Source organism: Plasmodium malariae (assembly GCF_900090045.1).
Source record: "Plasmodium malariae genome assembly, contig: PmUG01_00_21, whole genome shotgun sequence".
Classification (NCBI taxonomy): Eukaryota; Apicomplexa; class Aconoidasida; order Haemosporida; family Plasmodiidae; genus Plasmodium; species Plasmodium malariae.
The window spans coordinates 112,859-134,984 of NW_021638293.1; the positions used below are offsets into that span (position 1 = coordinate 112,859).

The window sequence follows — 22,126 nt, forward strand, 5'->3', positions numbered from 1 at the left end:
ACTTTTAAATAGTCCTGTAATTCCATTAATAAACTCAAATAATAAAAAGATTTATAAAATAATACATGATCTTTTTTAGTTTTAATACTAAATAAATATTCATCAGTTATACTAAAACGATACTTACATACAATTATCAAATTTATTAAAAACGAAAAAATAAATTGTATATTTTTAATATATTTATTCTAACATATGCATTAATTATTACAGAAATAAGGTTATAATACTTCAATACTTGTTGTATTATTTAATGTAATACATTATTTATTTACAATTAATTGTAATAATAATTTTTTTTATAGTAAAGTTTTAATTTTTTTTAATTATTTTTAATGATATAGCATAATTTTTTGGTACACGTATATCTAATAATTTTGCATATTTTAATTAAGTAGACAATCTTTTTTTCATTAGCTGATATTCTTAAATATACACTTTATTAAATAAAATATAATCCATATTTAATCAATCACATACAAAAGTGGTATTAGATATAAACATAAGAATATTATATGTATAGTAAATTATGTTATTTTAATAATATCCGTTGGTACAATACATATTATAAATAACTAATATATAGGTAAATGATATATATATATATATAATATTAATTGCCAAAACTACTTTTCAGTTGCTTGTACTTTATGCATCCATACAAATTATTTAGTATTATTTATTTATTATTGATTCTTTTCTATCTTCAGGGCATCCTAAATTTAAAAAAGTGCTAACAAAATAGTTATATCATTATAATGCTTAAGATCAAACATAAATAACAAAATAAAAAGAAAAATGCCATCAGTTCTATTAATGATTTGATATAAAGACTATTTATTTTCAGAAAAAAAGAACAAAAAGTATTATTTATAGTAACATTAATAATAGAATTTATATGTTTTGTATTTAAAAAAAAAGTGTATATATATATATATATATTAATCGTAAACCATAAAATTAATATTATTTATTAGTGTTACTTATATGTAATTTTTTATTTTGAACAATTTGGATTTTAGTACAAAAATAAAATATTAATTCTATGTACAGATATACACTTTTCTATATTATAATATTAAAATATGATTAATATATATCTTCAGTTATATATATATTTAATATGAAAGAAGAGAACAATCAAAAAAAATAAATACAAAGATTTTTAATTATTTTGTAATACTCATATAAATTTTAATAAAAAAACTAATTTTATAGTTTCTTATTATTACGATATATTAACTCAAAATTTCCCTACTGATAAATAAAATAATATAACTTTTTATTTTTCTTTTAGATTGTTATTTACAACCAACTAGTATCTTGACACATAGTTATTATGGAAAAATGTTTACCTAAGGTAATGCTCATTTTTTTTAATATTCTTAAATTTATTGATAAATTATTTATTTACGCTAAAAATGAGATTATACTACAAAAACAAAATTTTGTGCTTAAATAATTCTTAATAATTATCTTGAATTTAGAATTTGAGGATATTTGGCACTTCTTACTTCAGATACGCACGAGAAGCACGTTTTAGAGAAGTCGTAAATCATATTAAGGATAACATTACTAAACTTATTTCTAACAAAGATAAAGAAGCATTAAAGGATAAATGCCTATATTTGGCTAGATATCTAATTGACAATAAGACTCCACCAAATTATTACATATCAGAAAAAAAAATATGGGAAAGGGCATTAAATGAATGGTTACATCCTCATTATAAAAAGCTAGATAAACTAGGAGGATGCCCTTTGATTATGGAAGAAAAACATTTTGATATTTTAAAATTAAAATATGAAGTTGATAACTTCTGTAAAGAAAGAATAACCCATCTAAATGAATTAAGACAGTCGCAGAGAAACCCTAAGTCTGATAGTAGTTATTCAAGTAAATGTGACTCATATAATGTATGGATTGATCAAAAGGAAAAATATTTCACGACAAAAAAACACCTCATTGAATCGTGCTACGAAAGAAACCAAACAAAAAAAGATCCAAAAAGGATGTGCAACATAATGGATCTTGAAACATTTAAAAAACAGCCTAATTGCACGCTTTCGCATCCAGTATTATCTGGTAAAGATCTATCTACAGAAAAAAATAAAGCTACTTCAGAAGTAAGTGAAAGTAGAACTGAAAGTGTATCTACAACTAAAGATGCACAACAAGAAGTTGGACAAGATCTATCAGAATCTGAAGCTCAACCTCAAGTTCAAACTCAACCTCGACCCCAACATGAGGGGCTTAGTACTCCCGAAAGTGGTATTGAAAACGAATCTCAAACTCTACCCCTAGTAACACCTCCATCTGAAGCTTCATATAGAAAATCAGAAAATATTAATGCTCAAGGTGAACAATCTCTCGAAGCTGAAGAATCAGATCCTAATGGTTTTGTTTCTTTATATTCATATAAATCTCCTCAGTCTACGCCACTACAAACAAAACCTGATATCTCCACAGAGAAACAAGATTTTCAAATTGTTTCTTCGTCTTCTGAAAGATCAAATGATGCTACAAATTTTCCTTTGAACACTGTTCACTCTAAAATTCCAAGTACAACTTATACTAATTAATTTTCTATTTTAGAAGTAAATACATTTATTATACATTTAAAATACAATTATAGGTCAAGCACCAAGCCAAACTATTCGATACATATCAAATATTATAACAAGTCTTGTAATTATTATTATACTTTCTCTATTTACCAGAGTAAAATAAATATAAAAGTTTAAGATATGAAGAACATTCGATTACTGTAATAATTTATTTTATAAATCTATTTTTTTTTTTTTTTTATATTCTAGTACGCTTTAGTAGGTCTACTAACAAAAAAAAAAGATAAAAAGAAGACAAGTAAAGTTCATAAAATTATTAATACCTTCACTTATTGGAAAAAAAAGTAAGTTTTCAACACGTGATCATTTAGAAAACATAGTATATGATAACGAAGAAACTATAAAAAAAATAAAAATAAATGAACATAACATGAATAATAATATACACATGTCGAAGCAAAAAAAAGATAGGTACAAAACTATTATAGAATTACATATGCAAATACTCGAAGAATACAGAAATGAAGAATGGGAATACGTAAAAGGAGAATTTTTAGAAATATGCTTAGAATTCTTAACAAAAGGGGAACACGAAACATATTCTTATTTGACTAATGACGAACAAATAATTGGAAATACAAAAAGTATTAATCAAAAAGGAAAACAAAAAATATTATGGAATAAATGGATAGAAAAACATCAAAATCTTGCTGACAAATTGAAAAAGGAACATTGGTTTAATAATTTAAAAAACGATTGGAAAAGAGAACTAGCTAACTTAAAAAAAAAAGAAGAATTAAAAAATGACCCTGATGAAATTCAAAATATTCCATTTTCGCAAAGAGAAAAATATATATGGAGACAGTGGATATCGGAGAAGTGTATAATTATTAAGCAATATATTGAACAGGACTTATTTAACTATTTAACTGATGAACTCCAGATTATACCAGATGATTATGATAATGAAAAAATTAAAGATTCTTTGCCATTAATTAATATAGGTGAATTATCGAACAAAGAAGACTGCCAAGAATTATATAAATATATAAAAAAAAAATTATTAACAAAACTATGTATACTCGTTCTTATGTCAGTATTAGAAGAATGCAAAAAAGAGCAGGACATTGAAAAAAATGAATCACATTTGGATAATTACATAATTGAATTTAAGGAAAAAGAAAATTCAGATAGTAAAAAAGAATTTATAGAAAACATAAGTGAATTTAACCGTTATTTTTTGGAAAATACGGAAAATCATGATTATAAAACGGACGATATCTTTAAAAAAGAGTTAGAACGTTGGATAAGAGAAGATAATACATATGAATATTCTATGGAAAAATAAAAAACTGCAGACAAATACGATTGAAATATACAAAAATACATTTTTAAAATTTATAATATACATTCTGAATATATAAGAATAACATTTTTGCCTAAGCATGTAATCTATAAGAAACTTATTTAATAAATTTTATTATTCACTATGGGAACAATAAAAAGAATAATTTGAAAAAATACTTAATAAAAGAAAGAGAAGCGAACATGAAATATGAAGATTGAAATGAAAATGCATAAAATATATTTCAATTATATATACTATTTTTTATTTCTTTCTTTAAGATTATCAATATGAAATTTATATTAATACTTGATTAAATATAAGTAACAATGTATATATATATATATATAAAAATTAAAATTATATTAATGTATTCCAAGAATATTAAACATTTAGGAAAATAATTAATATGTCGGAAAATAAAAAAAAGCAAAAACATTAATATTGCAATACTTTTTTTTAATTTATATATCAGAATTACTTATAATTTTAGAATTCTATGTTATTTTATTATTTCTATATATATGGTTATTTGCATATTTATATAGATGCTTATTTGTATCCTTCAAAATATTCCTATCAATTAATCATTTAAGGATTTAATTAATATAAAAAAAATTTTAATAAAAAAAAACATATATACGTTAAAGCACACGAAAGCGTAGTGAAAACATATATATAATTTATATAATTTAATATATTATAAAAAACCATATGTTATATACATAAAGAAATACTTCTAGGTTATTATGATTTAATAGATAATCGCATTATAAACGTTTTAATTTATAGTAAGTTTGTAACCCTTTATTTGTTATATATCAATATATTTTATTTAATTATATATATCGTCTCACAAAGAAAAAATCATATTTAAATGTACTGTCCCTTAATAAAGAATTCAATTTTTTTATGCAACAAATAATGTAACTTAAAGGAAAAATCCTTATACATATTTATAGATTTTATGATATTAAAGTATCGTTTTTGATTGTATAACTTTTATTATTATAAATTTAAAAATTATTGAACTAATTAAAATGCCTAAAACATGATAATAATGAAATTATTCTGAATACATAGTTTTTTATATTAACTTGTAATTTATATTCGCTTTTAAAGAAAATGTAAACAATTAAATAAAAAATATTCTTACATTTTTTTTTACTTTAACATCTACATTATTATTTATTAATATTTTTAAAAATAAATGATATAAAAGTTAAATATAAAAAAATGTATAAATTAAACAGTACTATATGAATTTCAGCGCTTTTCTAAAACCAGAAAGATATGAAAAAAAATATAAATATGTTTTAGTAAATTTAAAAAATATGATATATTTTTACATTTTAAAAAGAATTTGTTAATTTCGACTTTTATATTTATATTTTTTTTTTTGATATTTTGCAATTACGCAATAATATTTTTCTTTTTCCTACTTAGCTAATAAGATTAATAGTTATTATTTTTTAAATCATCTCTCTATATATTAATATTTATAAATATAACTACTACTAGATTTATCTATGAAAATATAAAATCCATTTTATATGTAACAATTTTTAACTGCTATCATATACCAAAAAAATAGGCAGATTACAAATTATTATTTACTGTTTTATATTATGTAAATCCCATAATAATATCACTTAATTTATGAATTTTACAATATCATTAATTCATAAATAATATAATAAATAAAATGGCAAAAAATATATTAATCTGAATTAATTATAATTATTACCATAGGTTAGTACAATGCTATATGAAATAGATATATCTCTCTAATGTAATATCCTTATAATACATTAAGCAAATATATTATTACATATTAATAACATATTATAAGAAAATAATTATTTTTAAATAGTTATATTAGCATTGTCTTTGTTCCAACACTTTTGAATAAATTCAATAGAATTTATATTTTTTTTTTTGTTTTACAAGAAGTAAATATATAGTTCTTTTAAAGTATATTCTTTTAATTTATATAAGATCATTCCATTAGATATTTTTATACATTATCATAAAATATAAATATTACATGCATAATTTATTCATAAATTATACATTACCAGAATAATAAATATTTATGTTTTCTTTTATATTTTATTTTTTATATATGATATGGTACTTAATAAATTTTTAACATAACTTTAGTCTATTAAATCTATAGTGATTATACTAGAAATATATTGAATATTAATAATAATAATAGAATATTGGCACACACAAACCTACAAATGTAGTTATTAATTAATATTAATCTCATAACAGCACAACTGTAATTCTTTGGAATTATTGGGAATTTTGACAACAGTATTTATTAAATGAAACGCATATATGAGAATTGAAAAAAGATATATTATTGTTATAAATATAAAAATAAAATAACAGAGGATATCTTACGTAAAATAAATTTAAAAAATATTTATTTTAACCATTATAATAATAACTTTTCTATATTAATTACTACTTTGTTCATAAAGTAAAAGAGAAATCATTTTATATATACTAATAACAAAACAATTTTTGTTTTTATGTAATTACATATATTTTTTAAATATATTTAATTATATGTTAAATATATTAGTACAATTAAAATATAATAATATACGATTTATATATTTTACTAAATATATAATCTTAAGATATTTTACAATAATATGATATGTAAAAAAAAAAAAAATAATTTATTATTATTTCTGAGATCCTTAAATATACGTTATTATATAGTAGAATATATAACACATAATAGAGATAAATAAAATAGCAGTGAAATAACGGAAATTGAAAAATTTTATGATATTCTTTTATCAATTATTTTACTATATTGGAAATAGAACAAAAGCCATAAATTTATTTTTTAATTGGCTTGTCATATTTTGTCTGTAAATATAAATTTTAGTTGATATATTAATTTATATTTTTAATTAGTCACATGTATAAATAAAATTCACTAATATATTTTACTAAAAGCTTTAGGAATAAATTTTTTTTTTTTTTTTTTAATTTATAATTTTAAATAATCTACTTGTAATAATATCTAATTTTGTTTATATAATTGTTATATTTGAAATATAATCATATATATCATACTAAATCAAATGTTATAAAGATTAAACTGAAACTTTAGCTTCTTGTGTAATAGGATGAAAAAAAATAAGAGATTGTTTTAAATATATGACAATGTTATTCTAGAATAATATATTCATACTTAAAATATTAGTTTTAAGCGAGATATTTTTAATTTAACGAATAGTACTTATTTTGTATTATAACCGATTTAATTTAAATTTATTTTTCATTTATTGAAAAATATAATTTCATAAAATCACGAAATTGAGATTCCTAAAGAGCCCATATATTATTATACATATTTTTAATATTAACTGAAATAATTTGAAACGTGCCATTCTAACACTAAAATAAAAATAAAAGGAAAATTCTATACCTATAAAATAAATAATATTTATCTATTTATAGTATTTTAAAAGGTAAAAAAAAATTTTTAATTAGATACTCGAATATAATTGGCAATTTATATGAGAATACTAATGTTAATTATTTTTTTCTATAGCATATAAGTACATTTATATATTTTCACACGAACAAAAATTAAAGGAAGAATATTCATTACTATAATTGTATTCTAGATATAATAAAGAAATTATGTTTTTCAAATTATAATGTTTACAATAAAAGCTTTTATATTGTACTGTACAAACTATACAACCTTATATTAATTTTAACCAAAAATTAAAGTGGTGATTTTATTAAGAATTGTTTTTAAATTCTATATATGACAAAAAGGAATGTTCACATATAACATAAAGCGTAAAATTTTTCACTTAGATAAATATCAATAAATTAATTTAACTTTTGCTGTTTCATTCACGTATAATATACACAATGGCCAAACATTTTAGGGGGAAGCGTAAGATTTATTTTTTTGTTATAATATTTATATATATCATAATATTTCATTAATTTGTTGTTACATAAATGAAATATATATTTTTATTCATTAAAATATAATTTTACGAATATATATTATTATTAGTATAGTATATTATTATTATTTTTTTAAAATAATTCGTGTAATTACATCTTCAATAAAAGGAATAAGGGGGGTTAGTTAAAATGTTAAGAGTGATAGTATAAGTCCTGTATAATATTGTTCTAATACTAAATATAATTCTTTAGATATTCCTAATACTAATTTTATTACATTATGTCAACAGATTGGTATATATTTAATTGAAATTAAGGATAAATATTATTCTGATAATCTCAAACGTCGTAAATACTTGAATTACCAGATAAATTCAGAAAAAAAAAAATAAAAAGAATAATAGTTACATTTTTTTTAACCCCTTTAGAGATGTTTCGTCTAAATTAGATAATATATTCATACAAGAAATAAAAGAAATGATACTGAATCTTTAACAAAGCTTGAATAAATATACGGTTATTATGATATTTAGCAAATTTAATGTAAAAACAGGATTCTACTGATATAATTTGTGGTAATATTAATGTTATAACATTTACAAGAATAATTGAAAAACATCAAAAAAGTAGTTAAAATGCTTTTTGCGAGAGTTAATCAATTGTAAAAAGCATTTGATAATAATTCACATGGTAACTCCTTGTACTGGTTTACCACATATTTATCACTTATGCAAATAGAATATATATTTGCTGTCGGTTTATCCAAAGCTATCGTATTACTAGCATCATTCTCTTTATTTTTTCTATATAAAGTTAAAAAATTATAGTAAAAACGTGAATATTCTAATACAATGAGTATACCATTTTCACAAAAATTTACAGGCACAAAACATTAATATATTTAGGTATATATACATGTTTTGTTTCATATAGTTTACTTTATTGAAATCATGCTTATATAATAGCTTAGTTATGAAAAAAATAGTTGAATTTAAAGAAAAGAGAATCCTTACAAATATATATTAACTATTACATAGAAATTTAAAGGAAGTTCTTATAGTATAGGATATCAACCACAATGAGAACCTTGATAAAAATTACAGTTTATATTATTTGCAATACAAAATCTAATACTCAGTGGTGCAAAAGTTACATATATAGGATATTTCTTAAAAATGATATAAAAAAATTAGAAATGTATACAAGCGCATAAAAATTAAAAATAACACAGCAATTCAAACAAAGGGTTAACATAAATACAGTACTACTGTTTGAGTCAGTAGAAAAAGGTCCACTTATATATGAATTTTTCTTTAGAATGAAAACACATAATTTTAAAAACATAAATATATAGCACAAGATTGTAAAATAAATAATGATTTTATTACACTTAATATATAGAACTGTTTATTAAATTTGTATTAAAATAAGAAGAGATGAAACAGAAGCTTTAAAAAAACACCAGTAATAATATTATCCAAATTAAAAAATAAAATTCATAAAATAAAAACATTATTCAAAATTCAAAAAAATATATATATATTATTTATAACTTAAAGGTTTATTATCATTATGTGCTTGCCGATAAACAGAATTAAAAATTTAAAATATGTAAAAATTATAGTATTGTTGTTTTTGTATGGTATTTATTCTATGTAACATTGTAAAAATGTTATTTATATATGTAGTTAAGAGATATTTTTCTACTCACTCTCTAATTTATATAGAAAAACTCTTAATATTTAGTTTATAATTCATATATATGTTCTTCTAAAGCACTATAATTAATTGTCTTTTTCTTCTAATAGTTTTATACATATAACATCCGAAGTAGTAAGAAAATTTCTTATGAAAAATAACAAACATATATAAATTTATTACATAACTATAAATTTTATCTAATGTATATTATAAAATAACAAATCGTATATACATTTCTATATTGCATTTTTATTTGCTATATGCCAAGAAAAAAATACAACAGTTATTTCCATAAAAGTAATAGCAAGTAACATTATAATACCTAAATAATTAGAATAGTTGAAAAAAAATTCTTTTATTATTCAGGTTTCTAATATAATTCTACTATTTTGAACTCCATGGAACTCATATATACATTATTATACATATTACATTTTAAAAAATCAGACTCTTTTTTTGCTGCATGTAAAAACTTCAGATGCATTTCTAATAAACAAATTATATATTTCAGAATTGGAATTAATATTAATTATTCTGCATAACTATATGATATCTTGTATTTTACCATATATCTGTAATTTTGTTACTAATTTAGGTATGGAAATGATCAGATTACTCATAATATCACATTCAAAATAATAAAACAAAAATATTTTTCATTGAAATTATTTCATGTTATTTTAAACATTAGCACGTTCGTATTAAAAGGATAAACGAAAATATATTTGAAATAAGGAGATAATTAATTTTATGTTTCATAATAATAATTTTATAGTAATCATAAATTTAATTCGGAAAAAAGAATTTAGCATACGTTTCCAGATTATAATAAATATAAAAATACTATATAGTTTATAATATTTATTTAATCATAGATTTTAATTTTACTACATATATTATATATATATATATATATTATATATATATATATATATATATACATTTTGTACATCATTATGTATATAACTAAAAAAATTATAAAAATATTATTGTGACATTTTGTTCCTAATTTATTTATGTAATGTCATTTTGCAATGTTTTTAACATAATTAATCTATATAAACTATTTACTCAGCTCACTTACAAATTCAACATACTTTTAATAATTTATTTTCTATAAAAAAATAATTTCAGTAACAAACGAATTGCTTTCATTTAAATAATAAAATATAGGATTTATAAAATAAAAATTTTGTTAAAGATTAAAATTTTTTTTTCTTATAACATATATTTTTTTTAATATATTAATTAAAATATTTCATTTTCTTAAAATAATGAAGTTCATTTTTTTCTATTTATAAATTAATTATATACTTATAGCATACATAATCTTATTAAATAAAATAAAATAGTAACTTGGACAAAATTAAAATATTATTCCTCATTACCAAGAATATTACTTTATAAGAATATTATTTTATTATACAATTCTAATTCCCTACGTACACCGTTAAAGAAACAAAATCAAACTTCTTACAAAATTTATTAATAATTATTTTTATGTTATGCCATATTTCTAATAAAAATTATTTATATAACAAATTATGTTTATATTGGAGTAAAATATATAGAAATCATTGTAACATAATATATATATTACTTTACATTAAATACAAAAAAAAATATTAATTTTTAATGTAAAGTTCATCATATAATTTCTTAAGTATGTCTACAGATAATTATATTATTCTTCTAGAATATAAAATACAATACAATACTTTTCGTTAAAACGGAAATTCTAACACTTCTTCATTAATATTATATTAATTTTAACTCACATATATATGTTTCTTATAAGAATCTAATTATATACAGAAATGCATATATTACATGATGTTATTTATTTTGTTTCAACAATAATTTATAATAAAAAATCACAATCATTAATGCATTCAAATTTACCAACAAAGAACATAATTTGTGAGTATTAATTATAAGGATTACGTTCTAAACCCATGTACATTAATAAAATTATAGAAACAATATATATGTTTATTAAGTATATAAAATAAAGATATTACATATCGTTTCATATAAATAAGTCATATAAAAAAACATGTTTCATGTTATGCACTTTACTCATACATCGCCTTAATTCTGTTATATTTTTCATTATTTCTTAAAATTTTAGGAATTACTATTACAAGCATAACAACTAATATAATGATAATTGTGCTAAATGCTATTAAAAAAAAATGATATTTTGCCTGACCTAAACATGTTTCTACAGCTGACCACACATTACTTATAATTGATAAATCTTTAATCGCTTCTCCTGCTTTTTCTAATAGCTCAAATCCTTGTAATATGGGTAAACCTATTCCCAACAAGAAGAAAAGTAAAAATATGGCACTTCCAAATCTGTAACTTTTAAATTTTATTTTTTTTAAAGATATATCTCTAATTCTCCTCCTTTTTTCTAGAAAAGCATCATAATCTTTTTTTCTTATTAATTTTTTTTCAAAATGAAAATGTTTTCCATCAAATATTCCATTATTGTAATCTATAATTTCTGTATAGTACTGAGCTTTATTTAATAAACTTTTGTTGGATTTCGTGTTTTTTTCTTTATTCCATTTTTTATTATTAGTTATATATTTATTTTCTTCTTTATCATTATTTGGAAAAAATTCGTTTAAATATATGTTATTTGAATCTTTATCCTTTTGCATTTTGCTAGTAATCGATAATTCCTTTTGTCTAATATTCTACACTGCAAAAAATTCTCACCTACAAATTTGTTAAAAGTTAACTAAAAAACAACATTATTATTCAAATGAACAAATATTTTAATTGTAAAAAACTATATTAATAAAAAAAAAACACAAAATTATGTATAATACAATAACATAACTAATGTTATCATACCCCATCATGGTTAAAAGAGAAAATCCTCTTTGCAAAAGTAAAAGTAGTTATTATAATAAATAAGATTGGATTAATTTTTAGTTCCATATTATATATCTATAATATTATAAAATACAAACTAATGAATAAATAATAACATAATATTTTTCTTATTAATATCTTTTGCTTTTTAGTAAGATATTAATTAAATATATACAACTATAATTTACAATTAAACAACTACATATGAAAAGATATATAATAATGTATTATATATTTTTTACCTAAATGTTATATAAAAACAAATTGTATCATTAAAATAAAAGAATTTGAATTCATTCATAAATATACAATATATATATATTAACTTTTTATTTAATGCAGTTTTAAATATTTTTTATTATATGGAAATATTCAGTTTATAAGCAATAGAGAACGTATAGAATATATATATAATACGCTCCTCTATATATTAAAATGCTTATTAAGGATACTAAGGAATTTATCCTGTTTGTAATACTAATTTTACAAGTATCATATTTTAGAGCAACTATATTTTATTCTTAATAAATATTAATTATAAAAGCATAAAATAACAAATAAAGAAAATATTTGTGTTGTGTTAATTATAATCAATGCTTTAGTTTCCTCTTATTCATAAGCAGTTTTTTTGTTATTCTAAATATAATTAAAAAAATATAATTTATAATGTAATATCTAATTTACGAGGAAATATTCATAAAGAAATTCAAGAAATAATTTTTATGATTATGCATTTATTTTGTAAATTATAATTTTTATAATTAAGTCACTGTTTAATTGTAAATAAAAATTTTTTAAATTTATCCATTTTTTTTTTTCCTTATTTATATTTTGAATATTGTAATTCAATTAGAAAAAAAGAAAATCGTAAAATTACGATAGAATTATTCCTTACATATACGCGTATACGTATTTTTTTCATGTAATAACATATTTTAACGAATTATAATAATACTTTAAATTAAAAAAAAAAAATTAATATGCATTGATCATTTTAGTGAATAAAAGAAACACTTTTAAGTGTATGTAATTGTGAGAATTAAGCATATGTTAATATTATACTAATATTTTAATTTGAATTTATGAAAAATAAAATTTAATAAATAAAAATAAAAGAAAGACATTTGCATGCTAATACTTAGATATTATATTCGTTTACTTAATGTAAGAAAAATAGTGTAACATACAAAACAAGCTATATTAAAATCTATTTGGTAAAACAAATAATATTTTTTATATATTACGTATAATGAACAAAATTTTCATTTTATTTTTTATATTAATAATGACTACATAAATGTAAATGAACTATTAATTGTCTATAAATACTATAAATACTATATATATTTATGCACCTTTGAAAATTTATTAACTCTTAATACAAATATAGATATAAAAAAATGAAAATATATATAAAGAATATACAAATTATTACATTGTTGTAGAAAAAATAATTCTTTTCATTACCCTTTATGATAATTGGACTTTTTATACAAATAGGAAAATATTAAAATGATAATATTATGAAAAAGCAATGGAAAATAAAATTTATGTGTATTATCTGTTAGTATACGCTTAACTTTAATCCATTATATTATTCTTTTAATCATGTGAATATTAAAAAAAATAAATATTTAATTTACCTACAAATTTTCAATATAATATAATTTAATTTAAATTTCCAAAATGGAATTAACACAATAATTAACCAAAATAATAAATAATGAATTTAACTATTGATTTAAATGTAAAGATATGAAACATATAAACTCTTAAGGAGTGTAAAGTTATATTTATTTAATAATTATGTTTTTTTATTATATTTTAATGACCTAAAATGAATACCATAAAAAAATATAAAAATATAGTAAAAATATTTGTACTAAAATTATGTTACACAATACATTTCTGAAAAAACAAATATTAAAAAATAAATATTTTTTTTTAAGTAAATATATATATCATTACAAGAAAATATACTGACCTCCTATTGTTAAATTCTAAAGAAAACTTATTTATCGCTAATTTAAAACTAATCATGCATTTTCTTAATAACAAGAAAAAATAATCATTTTAAACTAGAACGATATAAAGAACACAAAAAAACCTTTTATATCAAATATATATTATCACAATTCAAATGATTTACATGAATTGTGATATAGTATATTTATTTTAACACACAAAGATAACCATTTTTCATAGATATCAATTTAAAAACAAAAATATATATACAAAATCAAAATATTTAATTATGCCAAAACAATAAATTAAAATGAAAATTACTAAATATTAAAATGTTCAAATTCAAAAAAAACTTCAGAAAATATGTTTATTCTATTATATACCTAAAATACAACATATATATGTTCAATTCTACTACAGAAGCAATTAAATGTATGCTTAATAAGTGTATGAAGTAAGATATTACAGACATAATTTTATATTAATGACTTCATTACATAAATAAACGTATTTACTAATATGCATATTATCTTTTTCTGTATTTAATTTTTTCATATTTGTTGACTTTTTTATGATAATAAATAATTCCTATTATTACAGTAATACTTAATATAATGAAAGGTACGAAATATATTAGAATACGGAAAAATTGTCCTAATATGCATGCATCACTAACACTATTTGCTGTATCACACATAATACATGTAGCTGTGCCCGCAGAATCAGATACACTGTGTTTTAAAAACCCTCCTAAATTTTTCAAAACTGATAAAAATGATTTCCATTCTCCTTCGCTTAAGGGTTTTAAAAATTCCTTGTTTAATCCTAATTCAGACAATAAAGTACTTTTGGGTTTTACAGAATTCAGTGATATTTCTAGTATAAATATTATTAATAAAAACAAGAAGATTAACACAGGTAAAAAAATTCGCAATCCGAATTTTTTAAGTATTATTTTGTTGTAAATCTTATCACTGATTGCCTTGTTATTTTTAAGAAAATCCGTATAATCAAGTTCTTTGAATATTTTTTTTTCGGTATGAGAATATTTTTTTGTTTCAAATGTACAAGATTTATTTTTCGTAGGTCTTTTATAACCTCCTGCACACTTTGAGGGACATTCATTTGATCTTTTTTTTTTCCCCAAATCATCCTTCTCATTATTAGTTATATCATTTATTTCATGCATACCATTAATTGACATTTCTTCTTTTAAACATAAAGTACTTGAATCATTATCCTTCTTGTATATTGCTAGTAAGCGATAAGTCCTTGCATGTAATATACTACGATTATTCTTTTTTTCATCCAAAGTTTTTTTAAGAGTACTCTAATAAATAAAATAATGCAAATATTAGTTATATAATAGAATAAAGTATCTAATGGTAAATATAAAGAACTAATAAAAATTAATCGAAAATAATATAACTATCACTAAATAATATTTTTATACTATATAAATACAAAAATGACATATCCAACATAAAAGGATAAACGTAGTAATTTTAATAAAAAGTGTAGTTTTAATATTTTGTTCCATGATATAGATCTTTAAAGCTGCAATATACTTATCAAGAATATAATTATGACATAATATTCCTTTAATTATAGAGGATACTGTTATAATTTATTTTATTTTTTAATTTTTTTTTCGTAAAAATATGTTAAAATATACATAACTTTAATTTATTTATAAAAGAATGAAAGAAAAATAAATTAAATTTTTGGTTCTAATATTTTTTATAGTGCAATAAATTTAATTAATATAATACAAAATGAATTCATTAATAATTTTTCAAAATATATAAATTATTTATTTTGTAATATAATTAAACATTTTACTTTTAGTTCTTTTCAATATAAAATAAAAAATAAATATATGATTTATTTATATTACGAAATATTGATTATATATAGAATCTAGAATGTACAGAATATAGATAATACATTTCTCTATATTTTAAAAAAAAAGTATTACTGATTTCAAGGATGTATTCCTATAAATAATACAAATTTTATGAAAATTATATTATCGAAAAAAAACGTTATTTCTAAAATAATATTAATTATTATACCTAAATAACAGCAGTAATAATAGAGAAAAAAATATTTTTTAATAGTTTTTGTATTATTTTATCTATATTTTCGGCAACAGTTACTAGCAAACGTATGCATTTTTATAAGCTATAATATATTTTTAAAAGAACATATTTATAAAAAGCCAAATAATATACTAAAAAGTATATGTTTCAATATAAATGAAGTATAATCTTTTGTTTTGTAATTTAATTTTTGAAGAATATAGTACTTCGTTATATATAATTTATGCTATTATTCATAAATTAACAGATTGTAAAATTATAGACTATTTTTTCTATTATTAACTTAATATATATATTTGAAATTTATATAATACAAATATAATAAAGAATGCATAAAGTACATTCATATAAAATGTATTAACATATGTACACTGTTGGTAAAATAATATACTTTAATTATTTCAAAGGTAAAAATGAATATAATTTGTTCTTATCCATTTATTTTATCAAAGATACTTAAGTCTTATTTACAAGAAGCATTGACTCCCAAAATTACGTAATATAAAAGGAAAAATAACAAATATCTTTAATCCACTCATTTAAAAAAAAAACTTTATGAATTATAAATTCATTATGTTAAATTAATATTTCATTCATGAAATCAGATTTATATTATTTCTATTAATAATTTCATACTTGTACAATAAAAACAAAACTAAAAATTTTTGAAAAATATTCTTATATCAGATAAGCCAAGGAACATGCAATTCTCATAATAAAACTTTTATAAAAAAATTTTGTTACATTTTCTTTTAAATAAAAAATACATATCAACCGAGAAAAAAATATGTTTCTCTTCTTACTAAATGAAAAGCAAAGTAATGCATTAAAATTAGAACTAAAATATAATAAATTTATTACAAAAGTTATACAAATATTCTTTTACAATCACATGAAAGAAAACAAAAGAATAATTGAAAATGTAATTTATTTCTACTAGTTAAGTTATATTAATTATAATTTTACATATTAAATTAAACTATCACATATGTTTTATAATACTGAGATATATTTAAGATTTACAGATATAATTTCTTCAATTATTTACATAATATTCTTAATATTGGGCAATATAAATTTCACATTTTTATGAATCATAAAAGATATATTATATACATATATATGCGCATTTAGGTAGTTGAATAACCTTATAAGTATAAATTAAAATACAAAAACAAATATACCGACACAAGAACTGTTCATATATATAATATATATTTCTTTACATTTATTTATAAAAATATTTATATATTAACTAAGGTACAAAACTAAATTAGTTACATAAAATTTTTTTTTATTTATAATTTAACATTACTAGACACCCTAAAAATATTATTTCTAGAAACAATATATTTGTTATAATTTTTTTTAATTCCATTTCTTCCTACATCAACGTATTATTAAGAATTTTACTACTATATAATTATCCATTAAAATAGTTAACAAAGTAACGAACGAAAATACATTTATATTTCTCATCTCAGAATTAATCAATATTCCTATTACTTCTGTTACAAATATTTATAACAAGTTCCCTAATGAAATATGCTATAAAAAAGGTAATATATATACTATAAAATTAAATGCTAATAACGTACTCATACATATTAAATATTTTTAATTTGTTTTCTGGGGACTAAAGTTATATTTCCTGTATTATAATTTTAGAACTAAATGTCATACATAAGAATTTTTCAAAAAAAAAATATATTTATCACTTCAAATGACCTACATAAACATTTAACCAACTGCTGTCTCTCTTTTTATCTTCAGCAGATAAATTATAATTATCAGTAAACTAATATTCACCATTATATTGTCATATAATATTACCATCCATATTGTCCCAATTATAATATCCATTCATAAATAACATATATAAAGTCCTATATTATTTGTATCTTTCTCATATTCTGATAATAATAAGTAATTTATTCGTAAATAATGTTCGTTTTTAAATTTTCTAATTATATAAAAACATATAAAGTCAATCTACAAAGAAAATAAAATATTTTATTATTTATAATTTGATAAATATAATTACTCATAGAGAATATTTTATTATAAGCATATATCTACACATAAGTGAAGCATAATAAAAAAAAAAAAATTAATACTATGTTATTATAGCGCATTAGAAAAATATGAACATATGCAAATAAAAAGGATAAATGTAAAAGTTTTAACTAAAATAAATTATTCTTTTGTGACCCTTGTTAGAATAATTTAATTTCGTAGCATATCTATATAAGTATAAAATTCTTTTACTTACAAAATTAGTGTTAAAAGGGTATAGTTATTTGTAATGTTATTTAAATAAATTTTGTTTTTTAAAAAGTAAAAAATTACATAAATAAATATAATACAATGTAAAAAAAGGAAAAGATAAATTTAAATATATTTTTTATATATATCATATAATGTTATTTATACAAAGAGCAAATACAGATAAAATATTTTCGGTAAAACTAATTTATTAATAAATGTTCCAAAAAAAAAAAATAATATATATGTATATATATAAATATACTAGTGCATTTACAGAACAATCCCAAATTTTTGTCAATAATACTTTTCATAAAAAATACAAAATAAAATAAAATTTTAGGGATATAAATGTTATTTTTTATAATTATAAAAAATATACAGTGAGAATAGGCATATTAGCCTATATAATAAATATATTTATTAAATTCTTGCTAATAATCCTAATAATAATCTTAGATATTTGTATATATACATTTTAAACATTTTTTTAATAATTAAAAAGACCATAAATTACTTCATACTGTGTAATAGTAATCATAGTATAGGAAAAAAAAAAAAAGTACAAAATTTTTTTTTATTACACAAATTATAATCTAACATGTGCCATATATGTACTATATATAAAACATTTGTACATTAAATAAAATTCTACTCTAAAGTATAATCCAATAATACTATTTTATATTTTAAAATTTTCTATCCACGTTAATTCTTTTATATAATTAGATTATACTATTACATATGAAACAGCAAAATTCATATATAATTTAAAAATATTTTTTATATAATACTAAAATATAATTTATTATATTCAAGTATCAAAAGACTTTTTCTTTTATATTTTGTAAAAAAATATAAATTTATAAGTTCTATAGAACTTATGATTTAAAAAAAAGAAAAAAAATTAAATGTACAAATAAAATCACTAATAGTAAATATGGTAATTAAAAAAAAAAAAAAAAAAAAAGAATATTTTAAATAGAGTAATTTAAAATATAACATGAAATGGAAAAGAAATAAGAACATATAATATATAAAATAACACATAACACAATTAATGAAAATTCTTAATGCTTTATATTACTTTTTATAACACTGTAGGTATAAAATAGCATACTTATATTCTATTAATCTATAAATAAATATTACCAAAATCATATATTAAATAATAGATTTTATGTAATTAAAAAATATATATAAAAACGTGAAATTTTTAATATTCTACATAATAGATATTATCCTACAATATTTCACAAAAATAAGATAATTATTTTTTAATTTATACTTTCATATATATGTAGGATATATATTTATATGCATTTTATATATAATTAAAAAGTATTTAGATGATTAATCATTAACAACCATAAACTATTCTATTACTTTCCCTTAGTTTGTCGTAAATTACTAATTTATACTTATATAAAGAATCCAAACACGTATCATAATATCTAATGCTATAAGTTTTGAGGACAAAATGATAAAGCAGTTGTAAACATATAAAATTTTAGTTAATAAATATATTCTATATTCGCATAGAACTAACTGAGGTGGTCATTTTTGGAGTATTTATTTTTCTCTAAATAATGTTTTTTGTATTTTATACCTAATAAAATATTCACGACATTGTAAATTAATTATTTATATTAATCTAAGAAAAGTATCATATATAAATAATTTATATTTATTATAGAAATATTTAACTTGTATTTAAGTAAATATATATATCATAAAAGTATAGTATTATTAAAATATACGTACGGATATATGTAATAAATAAGAACATTTAGACATTTTAAAAAAATACTATATATGATGGATAGGAAAAAATATATTCTAATACTAATGAAATTTAAAAATATATATTAATCTCCATATTACATATTAAAGTATGTAAGTATATCATTGTGAATTCACAAAGATTACATATTTCTTCAATATTTTTCCAAGATATATTTTTAGTAAGAATACAATAATTTTTTAAAACTCTTTAATAAATACATTTCTGAAGATAAATATTATTCTAATATATAGTGCTACGAACACTTTTTGATATCAGATAATATTTTAGAGTGTCTATGTAATGATAAGTAACATTACAACATATATAATAGCGAATATTAAAACTTCATACAATGGATTTATAAAACAAAGAAACAAGATTGATAACATCAAAATTGGTGAAAAAATTAATATTGTATATTGCATAAATTTATTTTATTATAAATATTTTAATTAAATTTCTGTCTTTTTTTTTTTATCTACATAGCACAGTATGTCCAGTATGCAATTTTCAAAATATGTTTCCTAATTTCTTTGAGATATTTTGATGTAGAACTTATTTTTTTACTAATAAATTTATTCCTATTGACATCCCTTAATTTATGTATTAAATGTTTTAATAATGATTTAAGTTTTTCGTTATACTTTAAATTTAATTAGTTTCTTGTTTTTTCTTTTGATAAATATTTCCTCTAATTTATACTAACTTACGGCTGTTTTTTTCTTTTCTTTATTTCATTATTTATTATTTGATGATTTCTTTTTTTTCAAAGTTACATTTCGTGCTTTAAGTTTTATTATATATTGTCTAATAATATAACAGTTTTCTAATATAAAGAAGATTCTCATTTGTTTCACCTGATTTATAGTTTTACTAATTAGGAAGGAAATATAAGATTAAACATATATTTTATGATTTCAGAATGTATTTTACTTTATAAAAAGTAAAGTTTTTTACAAAAAGGAAGACAAAAATATAGACAGTGTAATTATATCATATTATGTAAAGGTGACAAGTTCATATAAAAAAGACAAATTAATAAATTTTTATGATGAGAAGCTTAATTTTATTTTTCGAGACTTTTCTATAGCAATCATAAATTTACTACGGAATAAAGTGTTCAATATACTGTTCATACTTCTATTTAGATCGAAGTTTTTATTTATTCCCTTATAATATTTTACTCATCGTTTTTAATTCATCGAAATTATTTATTAAAATATATATATATACTTATATATGTACACATTGTGTATTGGACAATAAAATAAAGAAGTAAAATATAATATAAAGTAGTAACACGTACTTATATATTTACTTACGAAACGTCAACTTTACATATATTTAACTTAATTTATAGAAATTAGTTACTTAGAGAAGTTTCAAAAAAATTTTCTAATCAAATTATTTTTTTGTAGAAAATAATTTCAATAATAAAATATTTCCCTTCAGTTATATATAAAAGAAGTTATTTTTTTATAATTATAAGAAAAATATTTAAAAAATTTGGTTTTCGCCCTTTTTTTCCTAACTTTTTATTATTTATCCT

At 19.0% G+C, this 22,126-nt stretch overlaps 3 protein-coding genes across 3 annotated transcripts; 1 reads left to right on the plus strand and 2 right to left on the minus strand.

Annotated features, from left to right (window-relative positions):
* Positions 1-1,339: 1,339 nt before the first annotated feature.
* On the plus strand, positions 1,340-3,915 carry PmUG01_00042100 (STP1 protein; the record flags this gene model as incomplete). The annotated part of the gene is made up of 3 exons (XM_029003344.1): positions 1,340-1,360; positions 1,488-2,562; positions 2,939-3,915. 3 exons carry the CDS (start codon positions 1,340-1,342, stop codon positions 3,913-3,915), a joined length of 2,073 nt encoding a protein of 690 aa, XP_028858969.1.
* Positions 3,916-11,645: 7,730 nt separating this feature from the next.
* On the minus strand, positions 11,646-12,242 carry PmUG01_00042200 (fam-m protein; the record flags this gene model as incomplete). Its single annotated transcript, XM_029003356.1, has 1 exon — positions 11,646-12,242. One exon carries the CDS (start codon positions 12,240-12,242, stop codon positions 11,646-11,648), a length of 597 nt encoding a protein of 198 aa, XP_028858970.1.
* A 2,708-nt stretch (positions 12,243-14,950) lies between these two features.
* PmUG01_00042300 (fam-l protein) lies at positions 14,951-15,964 on the minus strand (the record flags this gene model as incomplete). The annotated part of the gene is made up of 2 exons (XM_029003367.1): positions 14,951-15,754; positions 15,878-15,964. The coding sequence occupies 2 exons, from the start codon at positions 15,962-15,964 to the stop codon at positions 14,951-14,953; spliced, it is 891 nt and encodes a 296-aa protein (XP_028858971.1).
* Between the last annotated feature and the right edge of the window lie 6,162 nt (positions 15,965-22,126).